This window comes from Anoplopoma fimbria, chromosome 15 (genome assembly GCF_027596085.1).
Source record: "Anoplopoma fimbria isolate UVic2021 breed Golden Eagle Sablefish chromosome 15, Afim_UVic_2022, whole genome shotgun sequence".
Lineage (NCBI taxonomy): Eukaryota > Metazoa > Chordata > Actinopteri > Perciformes > Anoplopomatidae > Anoplopoma > Anoplopoma fimbria.
This window is the reverse complement of record NC_072463.1, coordinates 10067186-10090958: the sequence shown is the minus strand read 5'-3', so window position 1 is coordinate 10090958 and position 23773 is coordinate 10067186. Positions and strand designations below refer to the sequence as shown.

Here is a 23773-nt window from a genome sequence, read left to right as displayed (position 1 = left end):
TCACAAGAAATATCCAAATAGTGGATAGAGTAAAGTATATCCCCTCTGCTTGTTAGGCTCTATGAATGCAAATGCCTTTGTTTGTTTTTTCTTGAATCGATTGATTATGTTTGTTTGCCTGGCGATCTTAAAAGGTAATTTCAAGCCTGAGTCGTATTGTGTTACATTGCTCATTTTCACACACTGATAAGAGAGAGAGAGAGAGAGAGAGAGATAAAGAGATAGAGAGAGAGAGAGAGAGAGAGTCTGTGTGTGTGTGTGTGTGTGTGTGTGTGTGTGTGTGTGTGTGTGTGTGTGTGTGTGTGTGTGTGTGTGTGTGTGTGTGTGTGTGTGTGTGTGGATGCCTGGTTGAAGAGATAAGGCAGTGATGGATTTCTATTAACTGGCCATTGTCAAACATTTTCAATCGCTTGCTCCGCAAACTCACTCACACACCAACATACTTCTATATATGCAGTGTGTGTAAATGTATGTATACCATGTGTGTGTTGGGTATCCCTCAGCCTGCTATCAGTCTTGCTAATGCTTCATTCTCATGTTAACCTGCAGCCTGCGTCTGCAGCGTGCTGATAAAGGCCCCTTTGCATGTTGAAAGGCCCTTTTGCTATTATTGTTCAGAGGTGGCAGGGCCCTCAAAGTGACTTGTCAAATTGTCAGCTACACCCGCCATTTCCACCTCCACCTTGCTGTCATATTCCCCTTCTCCTTCACATCGCAAACATTTCAACTTATTTACGCTTTCTTTTATCAACAAGCATGTCACAGTGGCAAATGTGTACAGTAACCACATCCAATGTGTTTGTGTCTATGGAGCATATTCTCATAGGCATGTCCCACAAAAGGGACAACCCTGTTTTTGGTAACTATATTACATTTTAGAAAAATCGATGCCAAGAAAACAAAAACATCACTGAATCATCGTCATTCCTGTTCTGTTTTCTCTCGGCTCAGGGATTTTGGGAATGATATATGTGAGGCAGGGTTAGGCTTTGGTAACATTACTGTCTTTCAGAGGCAGGCTCAGTCTTAAAGCTAGGGTTAAGATAATCATATGAAACTAGACGTCCTTGTGCTGTATTTGTACAAACGAAGTCATGCTAGCTTGGCTAAATTAAGCAACAGAATTTGCCCATTGATAAAATGGAATGGCTATGTCAGAGTTGTCCCTTTGAAAGCTGCTTTCAAGAGTAGTAGTGCTCCTTACATTCCTGTAGGGCATTTCTTTTGTATTTGCATCATAAGGAATGTAAAGAGCAGCAACATCAACAATTCTCTGTGGAGATAATATGGCTGACATCTACACATTAAAAATTGAACATGAAGAAAACATTGTCCATCAACTTTGACAGTGCTTGAGCACCAAGCATCATGGTGTAAACACAGATTCTACGTCCTCTCCTCCCACTGGAGTCCTGCGCTCTGTCCTGCTTTACGCCCGTCAAGTTCATCTAGATCTAGGATGAACGATGAAGCCAGGTCTCTGTAAAGATTCAACAGCCACCAACCCCCGTTGCTGGGTTCGCCTGAAGTCTTATTTCATCCCTCTTATTTTCCTGCCACAGGACATCAGACAGCCGAGAGTAGGCTGGGTAGTGGAGTAGCCCCAGGTCCCCCACGTTAGGTGCTGTTTGGTCGGCAGGTCTGTCTGGTTGGTCGCCATGGTTAATTACAGATAATTAACCATAATTTACGATAACAGTAATATGATTTTTAAATGTATTTGTGTATTTAGATTAATACTAAATTTACATTTAACGTGAGGTAATATTTAGTAGATTTTCCTTTTAATGATAATGAAGAAATGCATGTAAAATCACAGCAATACGTTGTCATTCAAAGTATTTGTTTTCCTTAAACTTACAGATCATTAAGCAAGGTGATAAAAAGTGAAAGTGATTATTTGTACATACACAAAAGGAATTTAATAAGTAAATTACTGTACAAAGAACATTTACAGATTAGTCTGATCATTTATTTTCAATTTGCTTCCAGGGAAGTAGCTTGGTATCATGAGACAGGTTGTCATATCCATCACTTCGCTAGCACTAGTGCTAGCCGGCCTACAGTAACAAGCCAGTGTTTTAAACTAGAGAGTGATGTTACTGCTCTTTAATAAAAAATGGATCTATTAAAATGTATACATTTTAAAGTTAAGTGCATTAATCTGGCAACCTTTGAGAGAAAAATTAGGAGGCTAGATCTTTGAAGAACTTTATACTCTTGTAAACCATTTTCTTCTTCTAATCTTAGTACATTTAGACTAGTTTAGTACTGTAATTATCTCCAATTTTGAAGTATTTGCACTTTACTTCACTTGAATATTTCCATTATATTTAACCTAATACTTCTAGTCCAGGGTCTAGTACTCAGCCAATCAAATACGTGTATTCTGATAAGCATCGCAACTACAGTGAGATTTTCACACACGGGATGGAGAGAGGCACGTAACAATCTGAGAATCACTCTCCCGTTTGTGAAAATCTGAGTCACGTGACTTGCGCGGTGACCTGGAGGGCAAAATAACAGGCCAACATGGTGGCTCCCGCTGGACTCTTCATAGGGACGCAGCACAAGCCGGTCAGTTTTCCTCCTGTTTCAAACCACAAATGTTTGAATTACCTTTCCACTGAAGAAAAACAAAGATATCAGATCAAGCTGTATGTTTTGGATACTTGCGATCTATGCGATACTCGCCTGTCGCAGTATTTCAGTCACTAAAATCCGCCACGTCCCAGCCCGAGCTTCACTTCGGTGATGTTTACATCTATCTTGTGGATAAATTCTCACCTTAGAATGAAAGTGTACAATAATGTTTACAACTCCTATTTTAGCAACATCATATGATAAAACCAAATCATATGAAGGCATGGGCTTTTACTGTGGGGAGCCTGTCCTGCATAATGATGACAGACCTGAGTGTAAATCATGAATCTGTAAAAGACAAAAGTTGTTTAATTCTTGAAAACCACACATTTAAAAATATAAAGCTGGAAATGCAGCGAGACAGTTTGACAAAAGAGTGCTAACAGAAACAAACTGGTGGCTGGTGTGAGTGAGGAGACGGATGGAACCCAGTTATCAGCAGTTAGGGGACAACAGGTCATCAGATTTGGCACCTACAAAGATAGAAGAGAGTTTATCTCCAACAATAAAAAAAAATGTTAATTAAATGTGTGATATAATTTCTGAAAACTGGTGAAACCCTCTCTCCCTTAATACAGCTGCTGATAATTCAAAAAAGTTGAGTTGCTGTGTAAAACGTAAATGGAAGAACGAAAAGTGTCTATAAGTTTATCAGTCTGAGCTCAACATTGTCTCTGTACTCTCTTCAGTTGAAAATTGGAGCTAAAGGATTTGCAAATCATTGCTCTGTGAGTTTATTTACGTCTAACAGATCATCCCAACTCTCTAGCTAACGTTAGCTGACAGTTAGTGTAGCTCATCAAGGCCACTGGAGTGACTTATTGCTAAAAATACAACATGCGTAACATACTCTGTGTTTACCTTTGATGAATACGTGTATACTTTGACGGCTTCCATCGTTCGCCCTTCACCTTCGCCCTTCTCGTTTAATGGCACAAATCCACAATGTCCTCCTTTCAAGAACATGTATTTATTATTGGAGTATGCATTATTTATAATCCATCCAATATTGATGAGATATTATTCAATTGAACTTTCTATATTTGATTTGACAGTCAGTTGGTGACTACATACATAGGTTAATACAACTGCTAGGCTACTTCAATATATATGGCACTAAATCATAGCACAAGTAAGACATTTTAAGGAAATTCTCTCTAAATGGACCACACTGTTCTAGTCCATTACATCTCAGACAATATTAGTTTCTAGTTTGGCTTCTTTGCAGAATAAGATTCTAAATGCAAAATATGAAGTGCATGTAAAATCACAGCAATGCGTTGTCATTCAAAGTATTTGTTTTCCTTAAACTTACAGATCATTAAGCAAGGTGATAAAAAGTGAAAGTGATTACTTCTGGATCCAAAAACCAAGATATCTACAGACAAAATGTAGAACTTAAGGCTTCAAATCCGCAGTTCACAAAACAATAGATGGATATGTCCACTTCTTATACACAGTCATTATTATCGATAATCTCAGCTGGGCCCCTCAATCTACCCATTCAACCATCCCTTCATTCTTAGACAGAACCCTGGGCAAGGAGCGGGAGCACACACTCATTTAAAAGACAGTGGAATAGAGGAGAAGGTGTGTTTGTTTTGTGCATGCATGTACCCAAGATATAGAAAGAGGGTGTTTCTCTGCCCAGAGAATTAAAAAAAAAGGCCTTCAATTTTCCACTTGAGCAGATTTCAATTTACACACACATCCCCCGCTGTGACTCCATCCTCCCGTCATTATTGATAGCATTTAGGGTGGCTGTGATTGGCCAATTTATGTTTTCATTTGTTTTCTTTCATTGGCAGGACACTCGCTCATACAGGACTGTCTGTTATGGCGAGGGATGTAAACTGTGTATGTGGCTATGAATGCAGCACAGACTGATCTGTGCTTTGTCTGTGGGGATAATTCAGGAGACTGTAGAAGAACGAAGATGGAGGCCGATACTGTGCACCAATATATTCTTACATTTTGTATGCCATACTTTACAAAATGCTTTATTGGATAGAGCAGCAGCGCCATCCCATGTTTCAAAGTATAACTGCCAAATCTAGACATGATTTTACAATAGATAAAGCTGTCATAAAGGAGTTTTATAAACTGCACATGAAAACCAGGCATATTGTTAGAGACGGCCCCTTTCTTTGAATCCACACAGTTGTAAATATATATTCAAACCCTTTTTGACTCTAAATAAGGAAGCAGCTCAATTTCCAACATCATCAGTATTCCTGAAAACGGGCATTTGCCCCCAGCAAATGGGGTTCTAGCAGGGTTAGCTTAGCTTCCATCCCGACTCCGCGTTCTGTGCTTTGGTCTGCCAGGTCTGTCTGGGTGGTTGGCCATGGACAGTAATCATCTCAAGGTCCACTCCCAAAGATTAAACCCAACCCCCATGCTTCCTTCTCCGATCTGAGTTGGATTTTTTTCAACTCAAGGCATTTATTGTGCACCTGCAAAAACGTTAGGTGCATAAAGCAAAAAAAAAGTTTTAAAAGATTTCACTATCACTGAAAACAAGCTAAAAGATAAAAAAAACGATAAATGGCATTCTCTCTGATATAATACTTTAATCAATACTAAGCTGAATATGCAGCTACTCTCAGCTTTTTTGGCTCACTGTCACCACTCTCATAGTGTTGTTGGAGCTTAGATTTCAATTACTGGCTGTGCAGGGAGTTACCTTCACCTTTGACTGTGAAGGTGGTTAATCATTTTAGATATATCGGTGACTTATTTCTGCTTTGTCAACTCTTGATTTTAAAAAAAGAACTTGTTTAGCTATTGTATTGCGGGAAAATCAGATAGCTAGCTGGATGAAGGTAGTTTAGTGTTAGAATCGTAGAAAACAGTAACATTCTGTGGATTTGTTTATGTTTTTTTATATATATTTATTGTTACAGGTATTTTCATCAAACTTGGCTGTGTGAGCAATGTGGGTGGGCCAGTGGTGTCAAGACCCATTACTGGCTTCGCAGCTGGCTATAGCACACAACAGGATGTTAGAATCAGAATGAAAATGAACCAAATAGGGGTGAGAATCACTAGAGGTTCCACAATACAATATTATCACGATACTTAAGTTACAATACTTATTCCCAATATTAACAATTTTATGATATGCTGAGTATTGCAGTAACACACATTCCAATATATCGCAAATGATTGCCCTTTTTCAACCAAAAATTTGGCAGTTTGTCAAAATATTGTTTATCATAAATTTTCACTTGGTTAATCTCACATAAATAATTTTTATTGCAGCAAAATGGTTTTGTCAGTGACACTGACTTTGTTATTAGTTATCTATAGTGGTTATTTTCATTAAAACCCACAATTCAAATGATTAGGAATTGAAAGATGGTATATGATGGTTTCTCACCAAAACTACATTTTACAAGATTACATTAGAACACATCATGAATACGTTATTAATCTAGTTTCTGAATGGAACTTAAACGTACCACAGTGTAACTGAAAGGAACCATCATAGCAGGGGTCTCATTTATAAAACAGTGTGTAGGATCTAAATGTTTGCGTATGTTAGAAGGAGGAAATTCACTTTCGGTACTGGTTCAGCCTCACATCCTGCCCCCTACACTCCAACATTCAAAAATAAAGGGTCAATGCAAAGCACCTCATGAATGTTGATGCATAGAAAGGAGCCTTCTGAGCAATGGTTCTTTACGGTGAATCATGTCAACTACCAAGAGAAAGACCAAGGGAGGGATTTTTCTGACTCAGAAATCAAAATGCTTGTGGATGAGGGGATTCCTGAACACTCGTTTCCTCCTAATTCTTCCTTTTACGCAGTCCGTACAGTGCCAGGCCAGAGTATCTACACATCACAAGTGTCACAGCAGTATTTATTTTTTTAAAGCAATCAGACTGATTACTTACTAAATGATTTCGACAATCAGTGATATCCACTATCCTGTATATCATTATATCATGATTATTATTATATCATTTAAAAAAGCAACCTTTGATAGGTTAACAATTTATTTATTAATTTAAAGTGGCCCTATTATGCTTTTCCACTTTTTCCCTCTCCTTTAGTGTATTATATATATTTTTGTACAGGTCCGCAGAGTGTAAAACCCGAAGTCAACGCCTAAAAGGAGTTACCCTCCCCCTCAGAAACACTGCTCCTGAGCTGGCTGAAACGGCTCCATTGAATTCTCTCCTTCACTTCTGTAACATTATGAGGTCACAATGTAACGGAAGTCACATAAAACTCTGACTAGTTTGGCCCTCAAACAACAAAAGAGAGAGACGGAGCTGAAGCTCACAACTACCATGTTATAGTGGTTATGAAAGCAGTCTATCACCCAGGAGGCCTGCATTCGAATCCCATTGTGGCCTGTCTTCCATTTGTAACGCTCCGGAGGGAGAGTTTTTTTAAATGTTAAACGTTGACCAATCACAACAGAGCGGGCTAGCGGACCAATCAAGGCAGACTTTACTTTCTGGAGGGAGGAGCAAGCGCTACAACGGAGCATTTCAGAGAGAGGGTGAGAAGAGGTGCTGCAGGACAGCCAGGATGAGAAAAACAAGGAGGATTATGGGCATTAACGCATGTTAACATGTTGTAACTGTAACTTGAGATAAAAATATGCACCCAGAAAATGGAATAATAAGGCCTGTTTAAGTCATCTTATGGTGAACCTGGCCTGCAATATGGTTAGGACACATAAAGAGGATTTGCCGGGTGAAGTGACTGGAGAGATAACCATAAATGAATCAATAAAGTTGTGTTTACTGCAGTGATTTTACACACAAAAACTTAAATTGTACTTGGTGCTATATGCACAGTATGAGAAGATTATTGAGAACCAAACGCTATGCAGTGCGGCAGCAAAACTTTTTTTTTTTTTAGACTGTGTAATTAATTTGCAGTTCACATGACTCCCAGGTCATTTCTATATCATAACCATGCTGAGGATTTAAGACACCTTAGTCACATATAAGGCTTGAGTGTTGGTTCCCTCTGAAATGTGGCACGACTCTGTCAAACACACAAAACAAACCAGTGCACACAATCGTTATTTGACTTATAAAAAAGGAGATTTTACGGCACACAAGAAAAACACATCTCAATACAGGAATCAGGACACCACAGATATCTAGAACTTAGATGGACTTCAATTATAATGGTTATGAAACCATGACTTGTATAACCGCAGTTATGGCCAAATTGGTTAATCCATAATCCCTAATAGAAAATGTATTGTTTATATTATAAAGACCATTACTTGGCATTTGTGTATCAATACAGTATTGCCAAGCAATACTAGATACTGATGTAATGATTTTCCCCCACCCCTAGTACTTAGGTGCACCCGTGTTGGTACAGCTGCTAATTTTTTTTTTACTCTAATACTATCTTTGCCCTATCACAGGTGGTGTATAAGAACAATGACATCCGTCTTGAGTTGTCCCGCCTGGCTCGCATTGTGGACCCTAAAATGAAAATCCAGGGTGAGGTATCCTATAAGTGTGAGAATGTGGCCACTCTGGACCCCATTTCTTTTGAGACCCCCGAGGCCTACATCAGCCTCCCAAAGTGGAACACCAAGCGGATGGGATCCATCTCTTTCGATTTCCGCACAACCGAGCCCAATGGCCTCATCCTCTTTACCCATGGCAAACCTCAGGAGCGCAAAGATGCTGTCCGCAGCCAGAAGAACACCAAGGTCAGTTTATGAGATCACTTTCTAATTCTAACTCTAAGGTCAAAGGCAACCAGACTTGTTTTTTGAAAGGAAAGATTAATCCTTTTGGATTGGATGATTGGTAAAATGTCTTTAAGACAAAACAGCAAATCCTTTGCATTTGACTTGATACTTCCTGTCATCCTATGACCTGAATGACAGAGAACCTTCACAGGCATCAAAAAAGGGTATACGATTACATGGCTATTTATTTTGAAGACCACGTCAGGTTGGATGTTCAGCTCCATTAATATAGACATGGGTGTGTGTGTCTTCAACTCTTTTTTCCAAAATAACTATATAAACTGGGCACTCACAATACACAACGTAACACATAACGTCCCCTCAGGTTTAAGTCTTGCGGAGGTTGACCACTAAATATTTGTCTGAATGAAGAATTTACAGATAACATTTTAAATGGCATTTACAACTGCTTCATGAATGATCTTTGCTAATATGCGTAACTAAACTGTATTGTGTATTTGCTATATACCCTGCCTTTTCATTGCAAATCAAATAATTACAGATAAGAAACACAACATACATTCCTTTTTTCAGTAAAATGACTTTAAACGATCGCTAAACATCTGTTGATGTGTTCTTTTGACCTTCTCCAGGTGGATTTCTTTGCAGTAGAGCTGCTGGATGGCAGCCTGTACCTTCTGTTGGACATGGGCTCAGGGACTATCAAGGTAAAGGCAACCCAGACAAAGGTCAATGATGGTGCCTGGTATCACGTGGACATCCAGAGAGACGGTCGCTCAGGTCAGTTATGTTTGTGAATCTATAAAAGCCCCTCTTTGAAGTACATTTTAAAAAGCATAAATGGTTTTTAAAGTACTACATTACAATTATTGTCTTTACAAATTACAAAAAAAACTAAAACTGTACTTTTAATTAATTATCCAGTACTTCCATAATTCTATGGAGAACTTATGACTTACCAAAGATTTTTGACTTCTGCTGCTTATACAAATAGATACAATTTGAATAAACTGAATTTGATACTAAAACACATTTAAAGGGGAACTATGATGAAAAACTCACTTTTCCAATCCTGTATATACATTTGGGTATCTTGATTGCTGACCAACCAAAAAACTGTTGAAAAAACACAACATCGTCAGTTGTTTGTGTCATTGCCTTGGGTTTCTTGTTAAGTTTCCCGGTTTTTTTTTTGTACTTTAACTCTTCCTTTGTGTTATGTCTTGTGTGACTTACTTGTTGTTTGTTTTTCCATCTTTGAGCCCTGTGCGTAATCACGCTGTTCTCCTTGTGCATTCATTCTACGTGCTTCTTTGTCAATTCGTCGTCTTACCTTGTCCAGACAGTTTCTCAGTTTGTCAATGTTCCTAGTTTATTTAGCTTTACATTCAGTTTCATGCCTGATTTTTGACTTTAAACTGTAAATATACAGTCGAGTCAGGTCCTGCTGCCTTCTTAACCTTCCCTGTGTTTGGGTCCATACTTTAACCTTGACAGTACCAACTATCCAATAATGGACCAAGCAGGGGAATAAAAGGAATCCCTTGTCGGGGAACAAAGATGATGCTCTGAAGCTGGCATGCATAGAGGTTTCCTCTAAGCCATGGCTGAGAAGGTTTTTTTTACCTTGGCTGCTTCTGGACTTAATAAATACCCCTGATTGGTTGCCTGTCTCCGAGCCAGCTAGCCCCCAATCTACACCCCAGTCTCTATACCAGTCTAATGACCTTGGGTTCTCGAGTCTGCTGTCCCTGTATCCTGAGCCCTAGACCCGTTTCTGGGAACCAGGCTGGCCCTGGGAGGTCTTGGTAGCTTCCATTCTGCTTGCCTTTAACCAGCTAGCCTTCAGTCTGCACCACAGTCTTAATCTCAGCCTGCATCTTCAGTCGGGTCATCAGTTGACGGCTGCATTCCCTGACATCAAGTCCTGATCCAAACTCCAGCAACCCGGTCCAGCAGAATGTTCTGGCTCCAGCAATTTATTCTTATCTCAAATCTCCATGCCGGGCTCCTGAGAGGTTCAGCCTTCCGCATAGGCCTCCAGAAGGACCCTGCCTTCGTTGCCTTCAGGCCATCCACCATAGTCGGTTGTCGACCTTTGGGCTGTCCACCTAGGCTTTATTTGGACTCTGTAATTTTGCGCCCTGATTTGTTCAACCTGTCTGATAACCATGCTCTCCTTGTGTATTTAGACTGTGTGCTTTCCTTATTTCTGTGTTATTTGGTCGTCTTACATTGTCCTGTCAGTTTCTCAGTTTATCTGTGTTCCTAGTTTTCACCATTGCACATTTCCTGTTGCCTCTTCATCCTTTTCTGTATTTGCGTCCATTACTACATTACATGAATTGTCCTGAACTATGACAGTTTCTTGGCTGCCTAGATAAAAAAGTGATTCAACAAGGCATTCTTAGGTGAGGCGTTGAGAGAAAAAGGCGCAGGGATGTAGTCTCTGATCCAAAGGCTAGCGCTGGGAGAGATTATGGCTCCGACCCCGGAGGCAGAGGCAGTGACCTCCACCTCCATCTCTAGAAGTCTTTGAAGCCCAGACATGAATGGGTTACATGTTCATCTACAGATCTGGAAAAAAATAGGATATCATCAAGGTACACGAAAACAAAAAGGTTTAACATGTCTCTCAAAACATTGATAACAGAATGGAAAACAGCAGGTGTGTTGGTGAGACCAAACGGCATGACCTGGTACTCAAAGTGTCCCAGGTGAGTTTTGAACTTTGTGTTCCACTCATCCCTTTCTCTGATGCGGAACAAATGGTAAGCATTCCTAAGATCTAATTTAGAAAGCCCCAAAGAATCATGTAAGGCCCCGAAAGCCGAGTCAATAAGAGGAAGAGGGTACTTGTTTTTAACAGTGATGTTATTCGGTCCACGGTAATCTATAAAGGGGCGCAGGGTCTTTCTTATCCACAAAGAAAAAACCTGCCACCCATCGGCAAGGAAGAGGGTCAAATGAGACAGGGAGTCCTCAATTTACCTCTCCATAGCCTCTATCTCAGGCTTGGGGAGATTGTAGAGCCTCTCTGTGGGCAAGGGGGCACCAGGGACACCGCCACACTTCTTAGGGTGGTCTTGTGTTGTCCCACTAGCAGGAGGAGTTGAGTCATGAACGGGCTTATATGCAGAAGGTAATTGATGATGATCGACGCCAGGTGTGCATCGGTGCCGCTCCAGATGGAAACCAGCCACGTCCTGTCACACACACACACACTGCAGGGAAAAGGAGAAACGTAGAGGGGAAGAGGGGAAGAGGAGAAGAGGAGGAGAGAGAGAGAGACCAGAAAAACAAAAAACAAACCAAACACAAAAAAACAACACCATGACATTTTAGGAGGGTTGCTTAAAGTGACTGAGCATTTCAGACAGAGGGTGAAAACAGGTTTATTCATACAGACATTTTTTTGGAGCTACGAGTAGACACCAAAAATAGGAATATGAACGTATAAATGAGCATTATATGTCCCCTTTAAATTATACAATGCAATAACTGACTTTGTAATAGTTGATTGCTTCCATCATTGTGTATACAGTATGAATTCTTCCTGGTAACACCATTCTATCCTGTGTCACTGTTGCTATCCATTCAGCTCTGTACCTGATCTCTGCTCCCTCCATCCCCACCACAGGGACCATATCCGTAAACAGCAGAAGGACCCCATTCACAGCAAGTGGTGAAAGTGAGATTCTGGACTTGGAGGGCGACATGTACTTGGGGGGGCTTCCCAGTGACCGCACCAACCTCATCCTGCCCACAGAGCTCTGGACGGCGATGCTCAACTATGGCTACGTGGGCTGTATCCGTGACCTTTTCATTGACGGTCGAAGCAAAGACATCCGTCAGATTGCTGAGGCACAAAATGGCGCTGGCATCAAACCCTCATGCAACAAGCAACCTGGCAAGCAGTGTGAGAGCTACCCATGCAAGAACCGAGGAGTCTGCAAAGAAGGCTGGAATAGATTCATCTGTGATTGCACTGGCACTGGCTACTGGTCACGCACCTGTGAGAGAGGTAAAGGCTTTTTTCTCTTGCATAAACCTTGGACCGTTCTGATGCTGTCTCTAAGGTAGATGCAATAGTGATTAAAAATGACAGGCACACTATAGGACTGGAGCAGCAAGGGAGAAGCAGTGACAGCAGCAATAATAGAGGGAATCTAGATTGCAGGTTTTGTACGGACTGGCTGTGGTAGTCGGACACAGAAACCAACTCTGTCCAATTTAAAGGAATACTTCAACCTTACTATTTTAAGTGGTAAGGTTTAAGTGAAGAGGCCTGTGTTTGGAGGGTACTGAGCATTCATGCGTCGGACACTCCAAGTCCTGACAACTCATGTAAAGGACATTGCTCGCCCATGGGGGAAATTTATAATGATTAATATATTATTAGCATCTTACCTTGGAGCAAACAAGGTGTTTTTTGAAGTTGCTAAGGAAGGACAGTGGTCAAATTTAGGGAGGGGCATGGTGAAGGGTAAATTCATCAAGACTTTTCTCCATTTTTGGATTCTCCGTTCAATGTGAAGGAATTCAATATAACATGGGGTGAGTAATTGACATACCAATAACCAATTTAACGGTTAAGTATTCCGTGATGGAATCACTTCTGTTAAAGGACACTGCTTACTAGGCCGAACCAGTGCCTACATTTATCATTGTCATTGTGAGGTCCAACCACAGAGAGCAAAACTAAATATCAACTGGTGTGCAGCAGGAGTACCAAAGAACACAAAAGAAGTATTTGCGTTGTGACAGTGAGGGACCAAATGTCAGCGTTAACAACAGGTCAGTCTTGATGACATGTTATGTCATATTCAGTCTTGAAATACAGTATATGAAGAAGGTGGCTCCTGACACAAGACACAGCTTCAATCTTAAAAGTGAGCAAAGGCGGAGTGTGTCTGTGTGAGAGGCAGTGTTTGAGTCATAAGGTTTGGGAGATGCAAATTCTAAACAGTATGGTGTCTCTTTCTTTGTCCTCATCTGTGCAGATTGAATGTCTTCAAAGTAAGGTAGAATTTCATAGGTATTTAACGGTGCAAGATTGGGAGCATTTCGATTCCCTCTTAACGGCTCTCAACATGGCGAAGGCGAGCCAGTGGCTCACATCCAACAGTGCTAACAGCGCTTACAGTGCAAATACTGGCAAAAATGCTGAGAGACTGAACAATGTTAACCTGAGTGGGAACAGGAGGTTGGGTGCTAAGCTTCCACAACTTAACAAGTTCATTGCCGAGTACATAACGTTTTGGTAGTAGTGGAGGTCGGCCACGTTTACCCTGTTGCTTATTTTGTGGCCAGGCTCCCTAAGCACTTGGGCATGGGGTGGGATCAGAAAGAACGGTACTAAGGGAGTAACAAATGGCGAGATAAGTTTTAAGTGATATTTGCTTGGAGCTGTGTTAACTGTTTTCAATGTGTATGTCAACTGCCTGTTGATGTGCAGAAGAAACTGTGTAAAATAATTGATTCATTTTACTTGTTTGACGTGGACATAAGCACGGAGACATTCTGATGCGGGTCAAAATGTTACCTTGTTGCTTGACAGTTTGCAGCATCACTTTACTGGCTGTAAAGAGAGTCACTAGTTCAAAGGAAAAATAAGCAAAACTTAACTAAATTACACATATTATATAGCCATCAGTTCATGTTTGCAAATTCCCATCACGGGAATCCATCTCATGAGATAGAAGTTGTCAAAAAGAAATGTGTATCTGTTGTTAGTATGTAGTTTGTGTTTTACTAATTATATGTAGTAATGTTTGATTGATTATCTAGATGTTTGCTTAATTAAGTTGTATTTTTGCTAGTAATTTTTAGTTTCATCATAGTCAGTTTTGTTTTTTGGTTGTGAGTTTGGTTCCCACGGTGGGCACCAGAGGTTAGGCTCAGGTTGGGGGTTAGTAATCAGCATCCTTTAGGCTACGATGGAGGTTGGCAATAATGCTGATCAGCACGCGCTTTCATCATTGACAATGGTTATTCACTTTTCATGTATAAATGCTAAACAATTGAGAATTTGGCTGCTGAATTAAAAAAAAAGGTCCTAGGGGTTGAGGAGTGGTGATCCCAACCACTGCGATGGGTAATGTCAGAGGGTCTACTCATGAAATGCCCCAACTTCAACCAATGCCAAATCTCACTTCAAACTAAATTGAAAAGTTGGCCACCCTGTTTAAAGCATGGTGGAAATAGCAAGCTAGCTAGCTAACTAGCCTTTAGCTAGGTTTCCCTGACCTGACTGCAATGTCCTACAATAACTGTTATCGGAAAAAAATAATGTATGGTCACGCTATGAAAATAGTTATCTTTCAGGAACAACAAGTGATTCTGCTGGCTGACTCAGTTGGAAAATTCTTAGACACAAACAAGCTTTTTCCTGGTAAAAAAAAGTGCTGAAGCACCACAGGCCAGTCAATGAAGCTCTTTAAAAAGTAGACCTTCAGGAGCCCTCAGTGACTGGTGATCCACACAAGAACAAATGACCTGCACAGCCTCTGTAGGGAAACTGAGGAGGCAGTGAGGAAGATGGCGGAGCAGGCCAGTAAGGAATTCCACAATGCCCACATTGTTGTCTCCACCCTGCTGCCTAGGGCAGACATCTCTCCTCATGTCATCCATGACATTAAAGTGGCCCTATTATGCTTTTCCCCTTTTCCCCTCTCCTTTAGTGGGTTATATATATTTTTGTACATGTAAAAGGTCCGTAGAGTGTAAAACCTGAAGTCCAGGCCTAAAAGGAGTTACCCTCCCCCTCAGAAACACTGCTCCTGAGCTGCCTGAAACGGCTCCATTGAATTCTCTCCTTCACTTCCGCAATGGAAGGAATTTGCATAAACCTCCGCTAGTTTGGCCCGCCCTCCAACAACAAAAGAGAGAGACGGAGCTGAAGCTCCGGAGGAAGAGGTTTTATTCGCGCCGTCATGTGGAGCAGAAGCTGTGCTCTGCTCTGCGAGGGGAAATGTCCTTTGTTTGGACTTCCAAAGGCAGATGAAATGAAGAAAAAGAGGCTACGTTTCATTTACAGTACAACGAAAACTTAATGTTGTGTTCGCTGCATTTCGCCGAGGACAGCTTCAACAGCTCCGGAAGACCGGATGAATTCTGTTTGTAAGGGGCAGGACATTTCAGACGCATAAAAAACGTTGACCAATCACAACAGAGCGGGCTAGTTGACCAATCAGGGCAGACTTTGCTTTCTGGAGGGAGGAGCAAGCGCTACAACGGAGGGTTTCAGAGAGAGGGTGAGAAGAGGTGCTGCAGGACAGCCAGAATGAGAAAAACAAGGAGGATTATGGGCATTAACGCATGTTAACATGTTGTAACTGTAACTGGAGATAAAAATATGTACCCAGAAAATAGCTTAATGGGGCCTATGGCCATCAGAAAAGATGAGGAGCCAATGTCCACCTCGCTTACGTCCCAACCACTGGCCCCTCGTAGCTCCGTGATGGGCTCCATCTACACAAAGAAAGGGTAGGATTATTTGTACAGACCCTCTAAGAAGCAAAGACAAAGTCCTTCCACCCCTTCCTCTACTAGAGGTATTAAAGACCACCCTAGTCCCTACCTCCCCTTCACCACTCTAGGATCAACCCCTTTGCTATGAGGCAACGCAACACCCCCACCTCCCCCAGAGGAGGCAACCTAACACCTCCTCACCCACCAACCCCCTTGATAGCATCACCAGCAGAGCTGTGCTTCTGCACCTGCCCCCCGTCCCCGTCCCCGTCCCCACCTACAGCAGCAAAACTATGCTGGAGTTTAGGCCCAGTCCAGCACATTCCCTCCCTCTGCTACCTCGGAGCTTGGAGATATCAGAGATCAGACTCAGAACACCTTTACACTTGAGTAACATGGAAATATATTTTTAACATACATATATATATATATATATATATATATATATATATATATATAATAATATATAAAAGTAGTCATTCCCTTGGTAATATTAGTGAAAATGGTACATGCCTCCATGAAATTCCGATCAATAGTGATTCAGTGTCGTGAATATAGAGATAATTGTAGGTGTTTTCATATTTGTCTCACTAAACAGGTCCATTTTGATCGATTTCTTAAATGCATCATGGTCTCAATAAATGAACTATATAGCTGAAGTGTGGAAACCCAGAAGTAATGGAATCTATTAAAGACGTCGATGTAATTATATTACCATGGTGCCCTCTATATAATAAAAAACATCTTCAAGGACAAAACATCGGAGGCAATCTTGACGTCTTTGCCGTTAGATCTCACCATTAAAACAGGTTCAATTACACATTTGGTGAAACTACATCCCCATAGTGGGTTGACAAGGAGAAATCGTTCACCCAATGCAGGACGAGCTCACAAGCTCTTGCCAACAAAGTGTTGGCTCACAACAGCACATACAGGGTGGGCAAAACTAATGGTTAAATAAAAACCAAAAATAAAAATCTCCAAGTCGGCAGCTAAGTCGCTGCAAAAGAAACAAAACAAAAACTTAATAAATTCCATATGGCTACTCCTCACAACCAAACAGAAACAAAACAAAGAAAATATATTTCAAAACCGACCGGCTATACAGCAATACAGCAGCCTTATTCTGGTTTCCCCCAAATTCTTCACAACTGCTCAGGAACCTCAACAACACACATACAAATTTACATACTGCATGCTACATCATTTATTTAACTTGCAACTTGCAAAATGCATAATTAAAACAAAAGGTGTACCTCATATCAGCGATCTACCAGCACAATACGTCACATCAGGGTGAAATGCCTCCTAGACACCGAGCTCCCAAGGAAGAAAGAACGTCTACGGTTACCCTTGGGCAGTAACTCAAGTCATCATGCAGCTCTTGTTGTTGCACTCGACGACGACATGGGCATACGGTCGCGCTGGAATTGACTTGCCACACAAGACGTAGCAGCCCGTCCCGTCGGGGAGAAAGGGCAAACTCAGAGACTGTGGCCCCCCAACAGGTGAGTTTCATCACCCAATCACTGCCAGTGTGCTACTTTGCCAGTCCGGCTGGACAACCATCCCACGATGACAGTTCCACCTGATTACAATATACCAACAGAAGATTTTTTTATTGAAGATTTCTTTTTTAAATCTTCATTCAGAAATCGCATATTTCCAGGGCCAAGGAAATATGCTTCTTACTGGAGATCTACCTTGATGAACAGGAATTGAACCTGCTATCATCAACCAACAGGGCAACAACAATACAATGTTTGGTGAGCCCCCCCCGTTAACGTCACCAAACGGCACCAACCTTGACTCCGGATTAAATCAATGTTGCAGGGAGCGGCATTTCTGTCTTGCCGTAGGCCTGTACCTAGTTACCGGTTGGTTCGGAGGGACTCTTGTGGGGTAACACTTACTCCTTGGCTCTTGGGCCTAGTGTGGTAGATTATGTAATCACTGACATGGACCCCTCAGTCACTGTCAGACAGCAATCCCCTCCTTCAGACCACAACCAAATACATGTGTTCTTTAAACTTTCAGGTCAAATGAGAGAACCTAGTAAGCTTAAGAAATGAAATCCTAGCAACAGATGGGTTCCAGACAGTGGAGAGACATTCATTATGGCCTTCAACTCACCCGATGACATGTCAATATACGACCTAGATCAATACTAGAGATGGTGTTAACAATGCAATTCATGAAATCAATATAATATATCATAAGGCAGCTATTAAAGTTGACTTTATAAAACGATAATGCAAATATTTTAAAAGGCAAAACTCTGACAAATAATTTAATGATAAATGCAAGCCTAACCCTAACCCATGAGGAAAGACCTGAAAAACATTGGCAACCAATCAACCCATATGTGGAACAACTTCAACACTTGTTTTGTATTAACCAGTACCCAAAACTGTGACATCAGGATGGCACATTTTGAAAATCTGTACAAAGGCATACCAATAAATCGAATTAATTTAGATCAATGTATTGTAAAAGAAAAAAATCCAACAATTATAACAAACAATTAAAGTCAACCCCCTTGATTTCCCAGTTACCTGGGAAGAATTGACAACACAGACCAAATCGCTCCTGCAAAGGAAAGCTTGAGGGCCAGACAACATTAAAAAGCGATGCTCAAACGCAGCACTCCAGAGATGCAGGGTGCAGTGTCAGAATGTTTTCCTGACATCTGGTGCAAAGGGCTCATTTACTCCATTCATAAGAGTAGGGACCAATCAGAGCCTAGTAACGACAGTGGCATCTGTGTCAGCAGTTATCTAGGTCAATTATTTCATAGTATTGAGTCAAAAAGAAAATGCACCATCGGCCACGTATACCTTCACACTTTAGTGAAAATACAGCAAACACAAAATCGTAGAATATTCTCCTGTTTCATTGATTTCAAGAAAGATTTGACTTTTTTTGTGAGGGTGTGAAGGGATCCATAACAGACTTCATCATTGTGGTCTAGGAGACAAAATGTATGATCTCGTTAAATCAATGTAAAAAGGAAATAAGTGTGCTGTTAAAATAAGAGACAAACAAATGTAATTCTTAATCCATTTGGTCAAGGTTTACTTCATTTAATGTCTATATAAATATCCTTAGGGGTGGAAAAGTACACATACTTGACAGTTCAGTATGTACCTAGGTTTTTGGTTTACAGTTTAGTATGTTTGTATGTATGGTTGTAAAAATAATAATGAATACATTTAGTTAATAAAAAAATTAAGTAATTATTCAACAGTGGCTCAAAACTCTTACTGTAACAGTTAAGGCACTAAAATACTGTCATATGGTCAATATGAAAAAAGGAATTTACTATTCCTATATCATTGATGCAAACTTAGTTAATCATTTAAAACATATATATTTAGTCTGTTGGCACATTACAGACTCAAAACAAACCGGCCATGCATCTACAGGTTTATGTCACCATCATTCTCCTCTTCGTCATGTAAAGGTCTGTTCAAACAGACACTAGGTGGGACAGATTGAATGGAACACATCTCAGAATAAGTTGAAAATCTTGATTGATGAAATTTGGGCCTGAGGCTGTTCAACTTCAGTTAATGCATCACACAGAGTACAGAGGGATGGCAGAAAAAAACTAACTGTTATGTTTCGGTGGCCTGGGTTCTGGTTTGATAGCAACAGCGGTTATACGCCATACATTTCTGGAACAGCAGTGTAGAGGGTGTGGGCAGGACAGCGTGCAAATCTCACTGACTTGTGTTGTCCAGCACCATAAGAGGCTCTAACTGATGCTTTCCAGGACTCCATTACTGGTCTTGTCCACTACTGTCTTGAGGGGTCTCACATACCTTGCATTCAGGGAGTGAAGACAGTACAGTCCGTCCTTGTAAGGATCTCAGCACTTTCACGTTAAGGCTAATGCCGTGTTCACACCAAAAGCGTTGCGAATTTTCCGCGCGTTCAGTTTACATGTAAAGTCAATGCACAGACTCGAATATTCGCGAGTAGACGCGAACTTGAGCCTTGCGTCGCGAATGAGGCGAAATTCGCGTGACGCTGTGTTGCGAGAGCCAATCAGCGTTGAGATTCTCCTCCTGTCACTCTGTCATCGATCCGAGCTCCGTTCACAAAACAAGCTTTTATGAAGGGATGTCCTTGTCGTCCTGCGGAGAGAACTAACAAAACATGAATTCTGACTTTTTACAAACAACCATCATTGTGTTGTTATTTCGGCGTCCCTTTTTGTACATTTATTGCAATTAAATCACAGTAAAATGGTTTATTTTCGGTCCATACAGCTGTAGTAAACCAGTCGACGTGTGGCTTGCTGGATTCAGTGAATACGGCGCCACCGGATGATGTTATGAACCAGACAAGACGGCGTTTAGTTTCCCGATATATCTGGGACTGCCAAAACAAGTATAAAGCAGATATAGTAGTTATTTCTAGTTATTTCTTCCATGATTGATGGCGGAAATAAATGGATGAGTTGACAACGGTTTCCATGGAGATAAGCCCCTCCCCCTCTGCGGCACGAATTAAGCGAATAAACACAAACGGACCTGCGAGTAAACTGACGCGGCATAAGAGACATCAAACATTAAGTGACCTCAGCAACTCAGCTGCCATGAGTTCCAGAAGGTTGCTATGGAGAGGGCGGTTCCAAAATGCAACATTTTACACAACATACACACATAGTGTATTATAGTCTTTGGATTGTTGCATTAGTGACAGACTTACTGGTGCATTACCGGTACTAAACATCCACCTGTCCCAGCTTTCTTGTCTGATGATAACCACATCCAGATCACTATTCCATTCCCAACCCTTTGTTCACATCATGAGAGAAATAATCTTCCAGTACACTAAATCCATCAATCTACTCAAACACTAAGAAATGCTCTCTAGTGCTCTCCTCCTGGAATCAGCCCTCACTTCATCTGATGGTTCGTAAATAACCTCAACTGCAGGACATTATTATCTATTATGCATCAGTGGACTCTTTAGATCATCCTGATGCTCCAAAGAAAAACATGAACCTGAAATCCGCACAATGGAACAACCTGAATGATTGGTAAAACAAAATAATCACTCACTGTCCACCAAGAAGCCTACAAACTCTACTTACAAAGATGACCTCATTGCCAAGTCTGCTTAAGTCTCCATCCTCATCAATGAATCCAGCCATAACCCCCAAGCCCTCTTGTAAACAGTAAATTACCTCCTGAAGCCTTGTGCTGATGGACCTTTATACCTCGCGCCTCTATAACAATGCAGCTCATCCTCACTCCTGTGCCTGACCAAGCAACCCGTACTCTTGCTGCTCCCAACCTCCATCATCAATGATAGCTCCATCCACAGACTCCAACTGGTCACACCAAATCCTGACACAGGCACCCCACTTATTAAAGAACTGTCTGCAACCGTATCATCTACAATATCTTGTAAATCGGAGTCACATTGTCGTTTGTCTCATTAGTGCTCCTCAGTGAAAAATTCATTAAGTGCTTGAAAAGAGGTTAATAAACTTCATGTATTATTATTATTATTATTATTATTGTTACACACTGAATGATGACAATTTCCATTCAGTTGCCAGATGAGTTTTTATTCTGTGAATACAACAAAGACAGTCTCTTATGAATATCTGTTTCTATCCTGACTGTCCTTTCTTACGGCTGGACTAACTTCCTTCTCTTAGACACAAAGATTACAGCCACACATACATCAGTAAAACTATCTAAATACAACTGTAATCAGGTTAAATGAAATGTAAATACACAACCTCAAATGTACAGCTTAACATTACTAACTAACAAAGCACTGCTTATCACCAGCACAGGACAAAACATTGATCTGTGTACAAGCTTGCATGGGAACAATACAATTATAAGACTAGGTTAGTGACGTCACGCTGGCGCCAAACAGCCAGCGGGCTGCACATCGTTGGTTTAGCTACTGATGCTAGCTTTAGTTAGCTGCCTTATATGTCAACAGTAAACACTTTATAAACATAAAACACGGCACCGCAAAAGTGAGTGAACTTAACATAATGTATATGAGGCTTGTGTACTTCTCTCGCCTGTGAATACAACAAACAGACAAAAAGTCTCGGATGAATATCTGTTTCACGGCCGCTATGCTGACTGTCCTTTCTTACTGCTGGACTAACGTGCTTCTCTTAGGCAAGTATTACAGCACCACTACCATACCAAAGCCACCACCATACCAAAGCCACTACCATACCAAAGCCACAACCATACCAAAGCCACTACCATAACAAAGCCACCACCATACCAAAGCCACTACCATACCAAAGCCACCACCATACCAAAGCCACTACACTACCATACCAAAGCCACCACCATACCAAAGCCACTACCATACCAAAGCCACTACCAAAGCCACTACCATACCAAAGCCACTACTATACCAAAGCCACCACCATACCAAAGCCACCACCATACCAAAGCCACTACCATACCAAAGCCACCACCATACCAAAGCCACTACCATACCAAAGCCACCACCATACCAAAGCCACTACCATAACAAAGCCACTACCAAAGCCACTACCATACCAAAGCCACCACCATACCAAAGCCACTACCAAAGCCACCACCACCATACCAAAGCCACCACCATACCAAAGCCACTACCAAAGCCACTACCATACCAAAGCCACTACCATACCAAAGCCACCCACCACCACCATACCAAAGCCACTACCATACCAAAGCCACCACCATACCAAAGCCACTACCATACCAAAGCCACTACCAAAGCCACTACCAAAGCCACTACCATACCAAAGCCACCACCATACCAAAGCCACTACCAAAGCCACTACCAAAGCCACTACATACCAAAGCCACTACCATACCAAAGCCACTACTATACCAAAGCCACCACCATACCAAAGCCACCACCATACCAAAGCCACTACCATACCAAAGCCACCACCATACCAAAGCCACTACCATACCAAAGCCACCACCATACCAAAGCCACTACCAAAGCCACTACCAAAGCCACTACCATACCAAAGCCACTACCATACCAAAGCCACTACCATACCAAAGCCACTACCAAAGCCACCACCATACCAAAGCCACTACCATACCAAAGCCACCACCATACCAAAGCCACTACCAAAGCCACTACCATACCAAAGCCACTACCATACCAAAGCCACCACCATACCAAAGCCACTACCAAAGCCACTACCATACCAAAGCCACTAATACCAAAGCCACCACCATACCAAAGCCACTACCAAAGCCACTACCATACCAAAGCCACTACCATACCAAAGCCACTACCATACCAAAGCCACCACCATACCAAAGCCACCACCATACCAAAGCCACTACTATCCCCTATTGACGAAAGTGAATGTCGCCCTCCGACTACTTCAGGTGAAAACAGGTTAGTTTAGAAGTAACACAAAGCGTTTTGAATTATAATAACCAGAAAATAATGGTGTGGGGGGACAAGTTAATAACACACACTAATACATTAACAATTCTGCAAATAATTGTAGCCATTAAAATGTCCAGGGTGCCACATTATTATAATAATTATTATTATTATTATTATTATTATTATTATTATTATTATTATTATTATTATTATTATTATTATTATCATATATTATAAATTTGGGACATTTGATGTTTTTTTATCTTTTGGCAAAGAGCAGATCCCAGACCAGCTTTCTGATCATATCTCTGTTTCTTTATCAGTTTTTTCTCTTTCGCCGCTAAGTGGGCCGCTGTAAGATAATGTAACCTGAATCTAATCTCTACTTTTGAAAAGAAAAGTTGTAGTGCATCAGTGGGTCAATCTGATATTGGGTCTATTTGGCTTCATATAGATTTTTTTATGTATTTTTAAACATTGCTCCTTTAGGCAAAAATTTATTTTAGGTCATTTTTGGAATAGTACGAAAAATGAAGACATTAAAACTTTGCTTTTCAGCT

General features: G+C 41.1%; 1 protein-coding gene across 1 annotated transcript in view; it reads left to right on the top strand.

Annotated features, from left to right (window-relative positions):
- Positions 1–23773, top strand: part of nrxn3a (neurexin 3a) — a 166636-nt gene that overhangs the window by 81339 nt on the left and 61524 nt on the right. The window contains exons 7-9 of the mRNA XM_054613239.1: positions 8046–8339; positions 8975–9122; positions 11983–12366. Coding sequence (XP_054469214.1) covers positions 8046–8339; positions 8975–9122; positions 11983–12366 — 826 coding nt within the window. The remainder of the gene's footprint in view (positions 1–8045; positions 8340–8974; positions 9123–11982; positions 12367–23773) is intronic.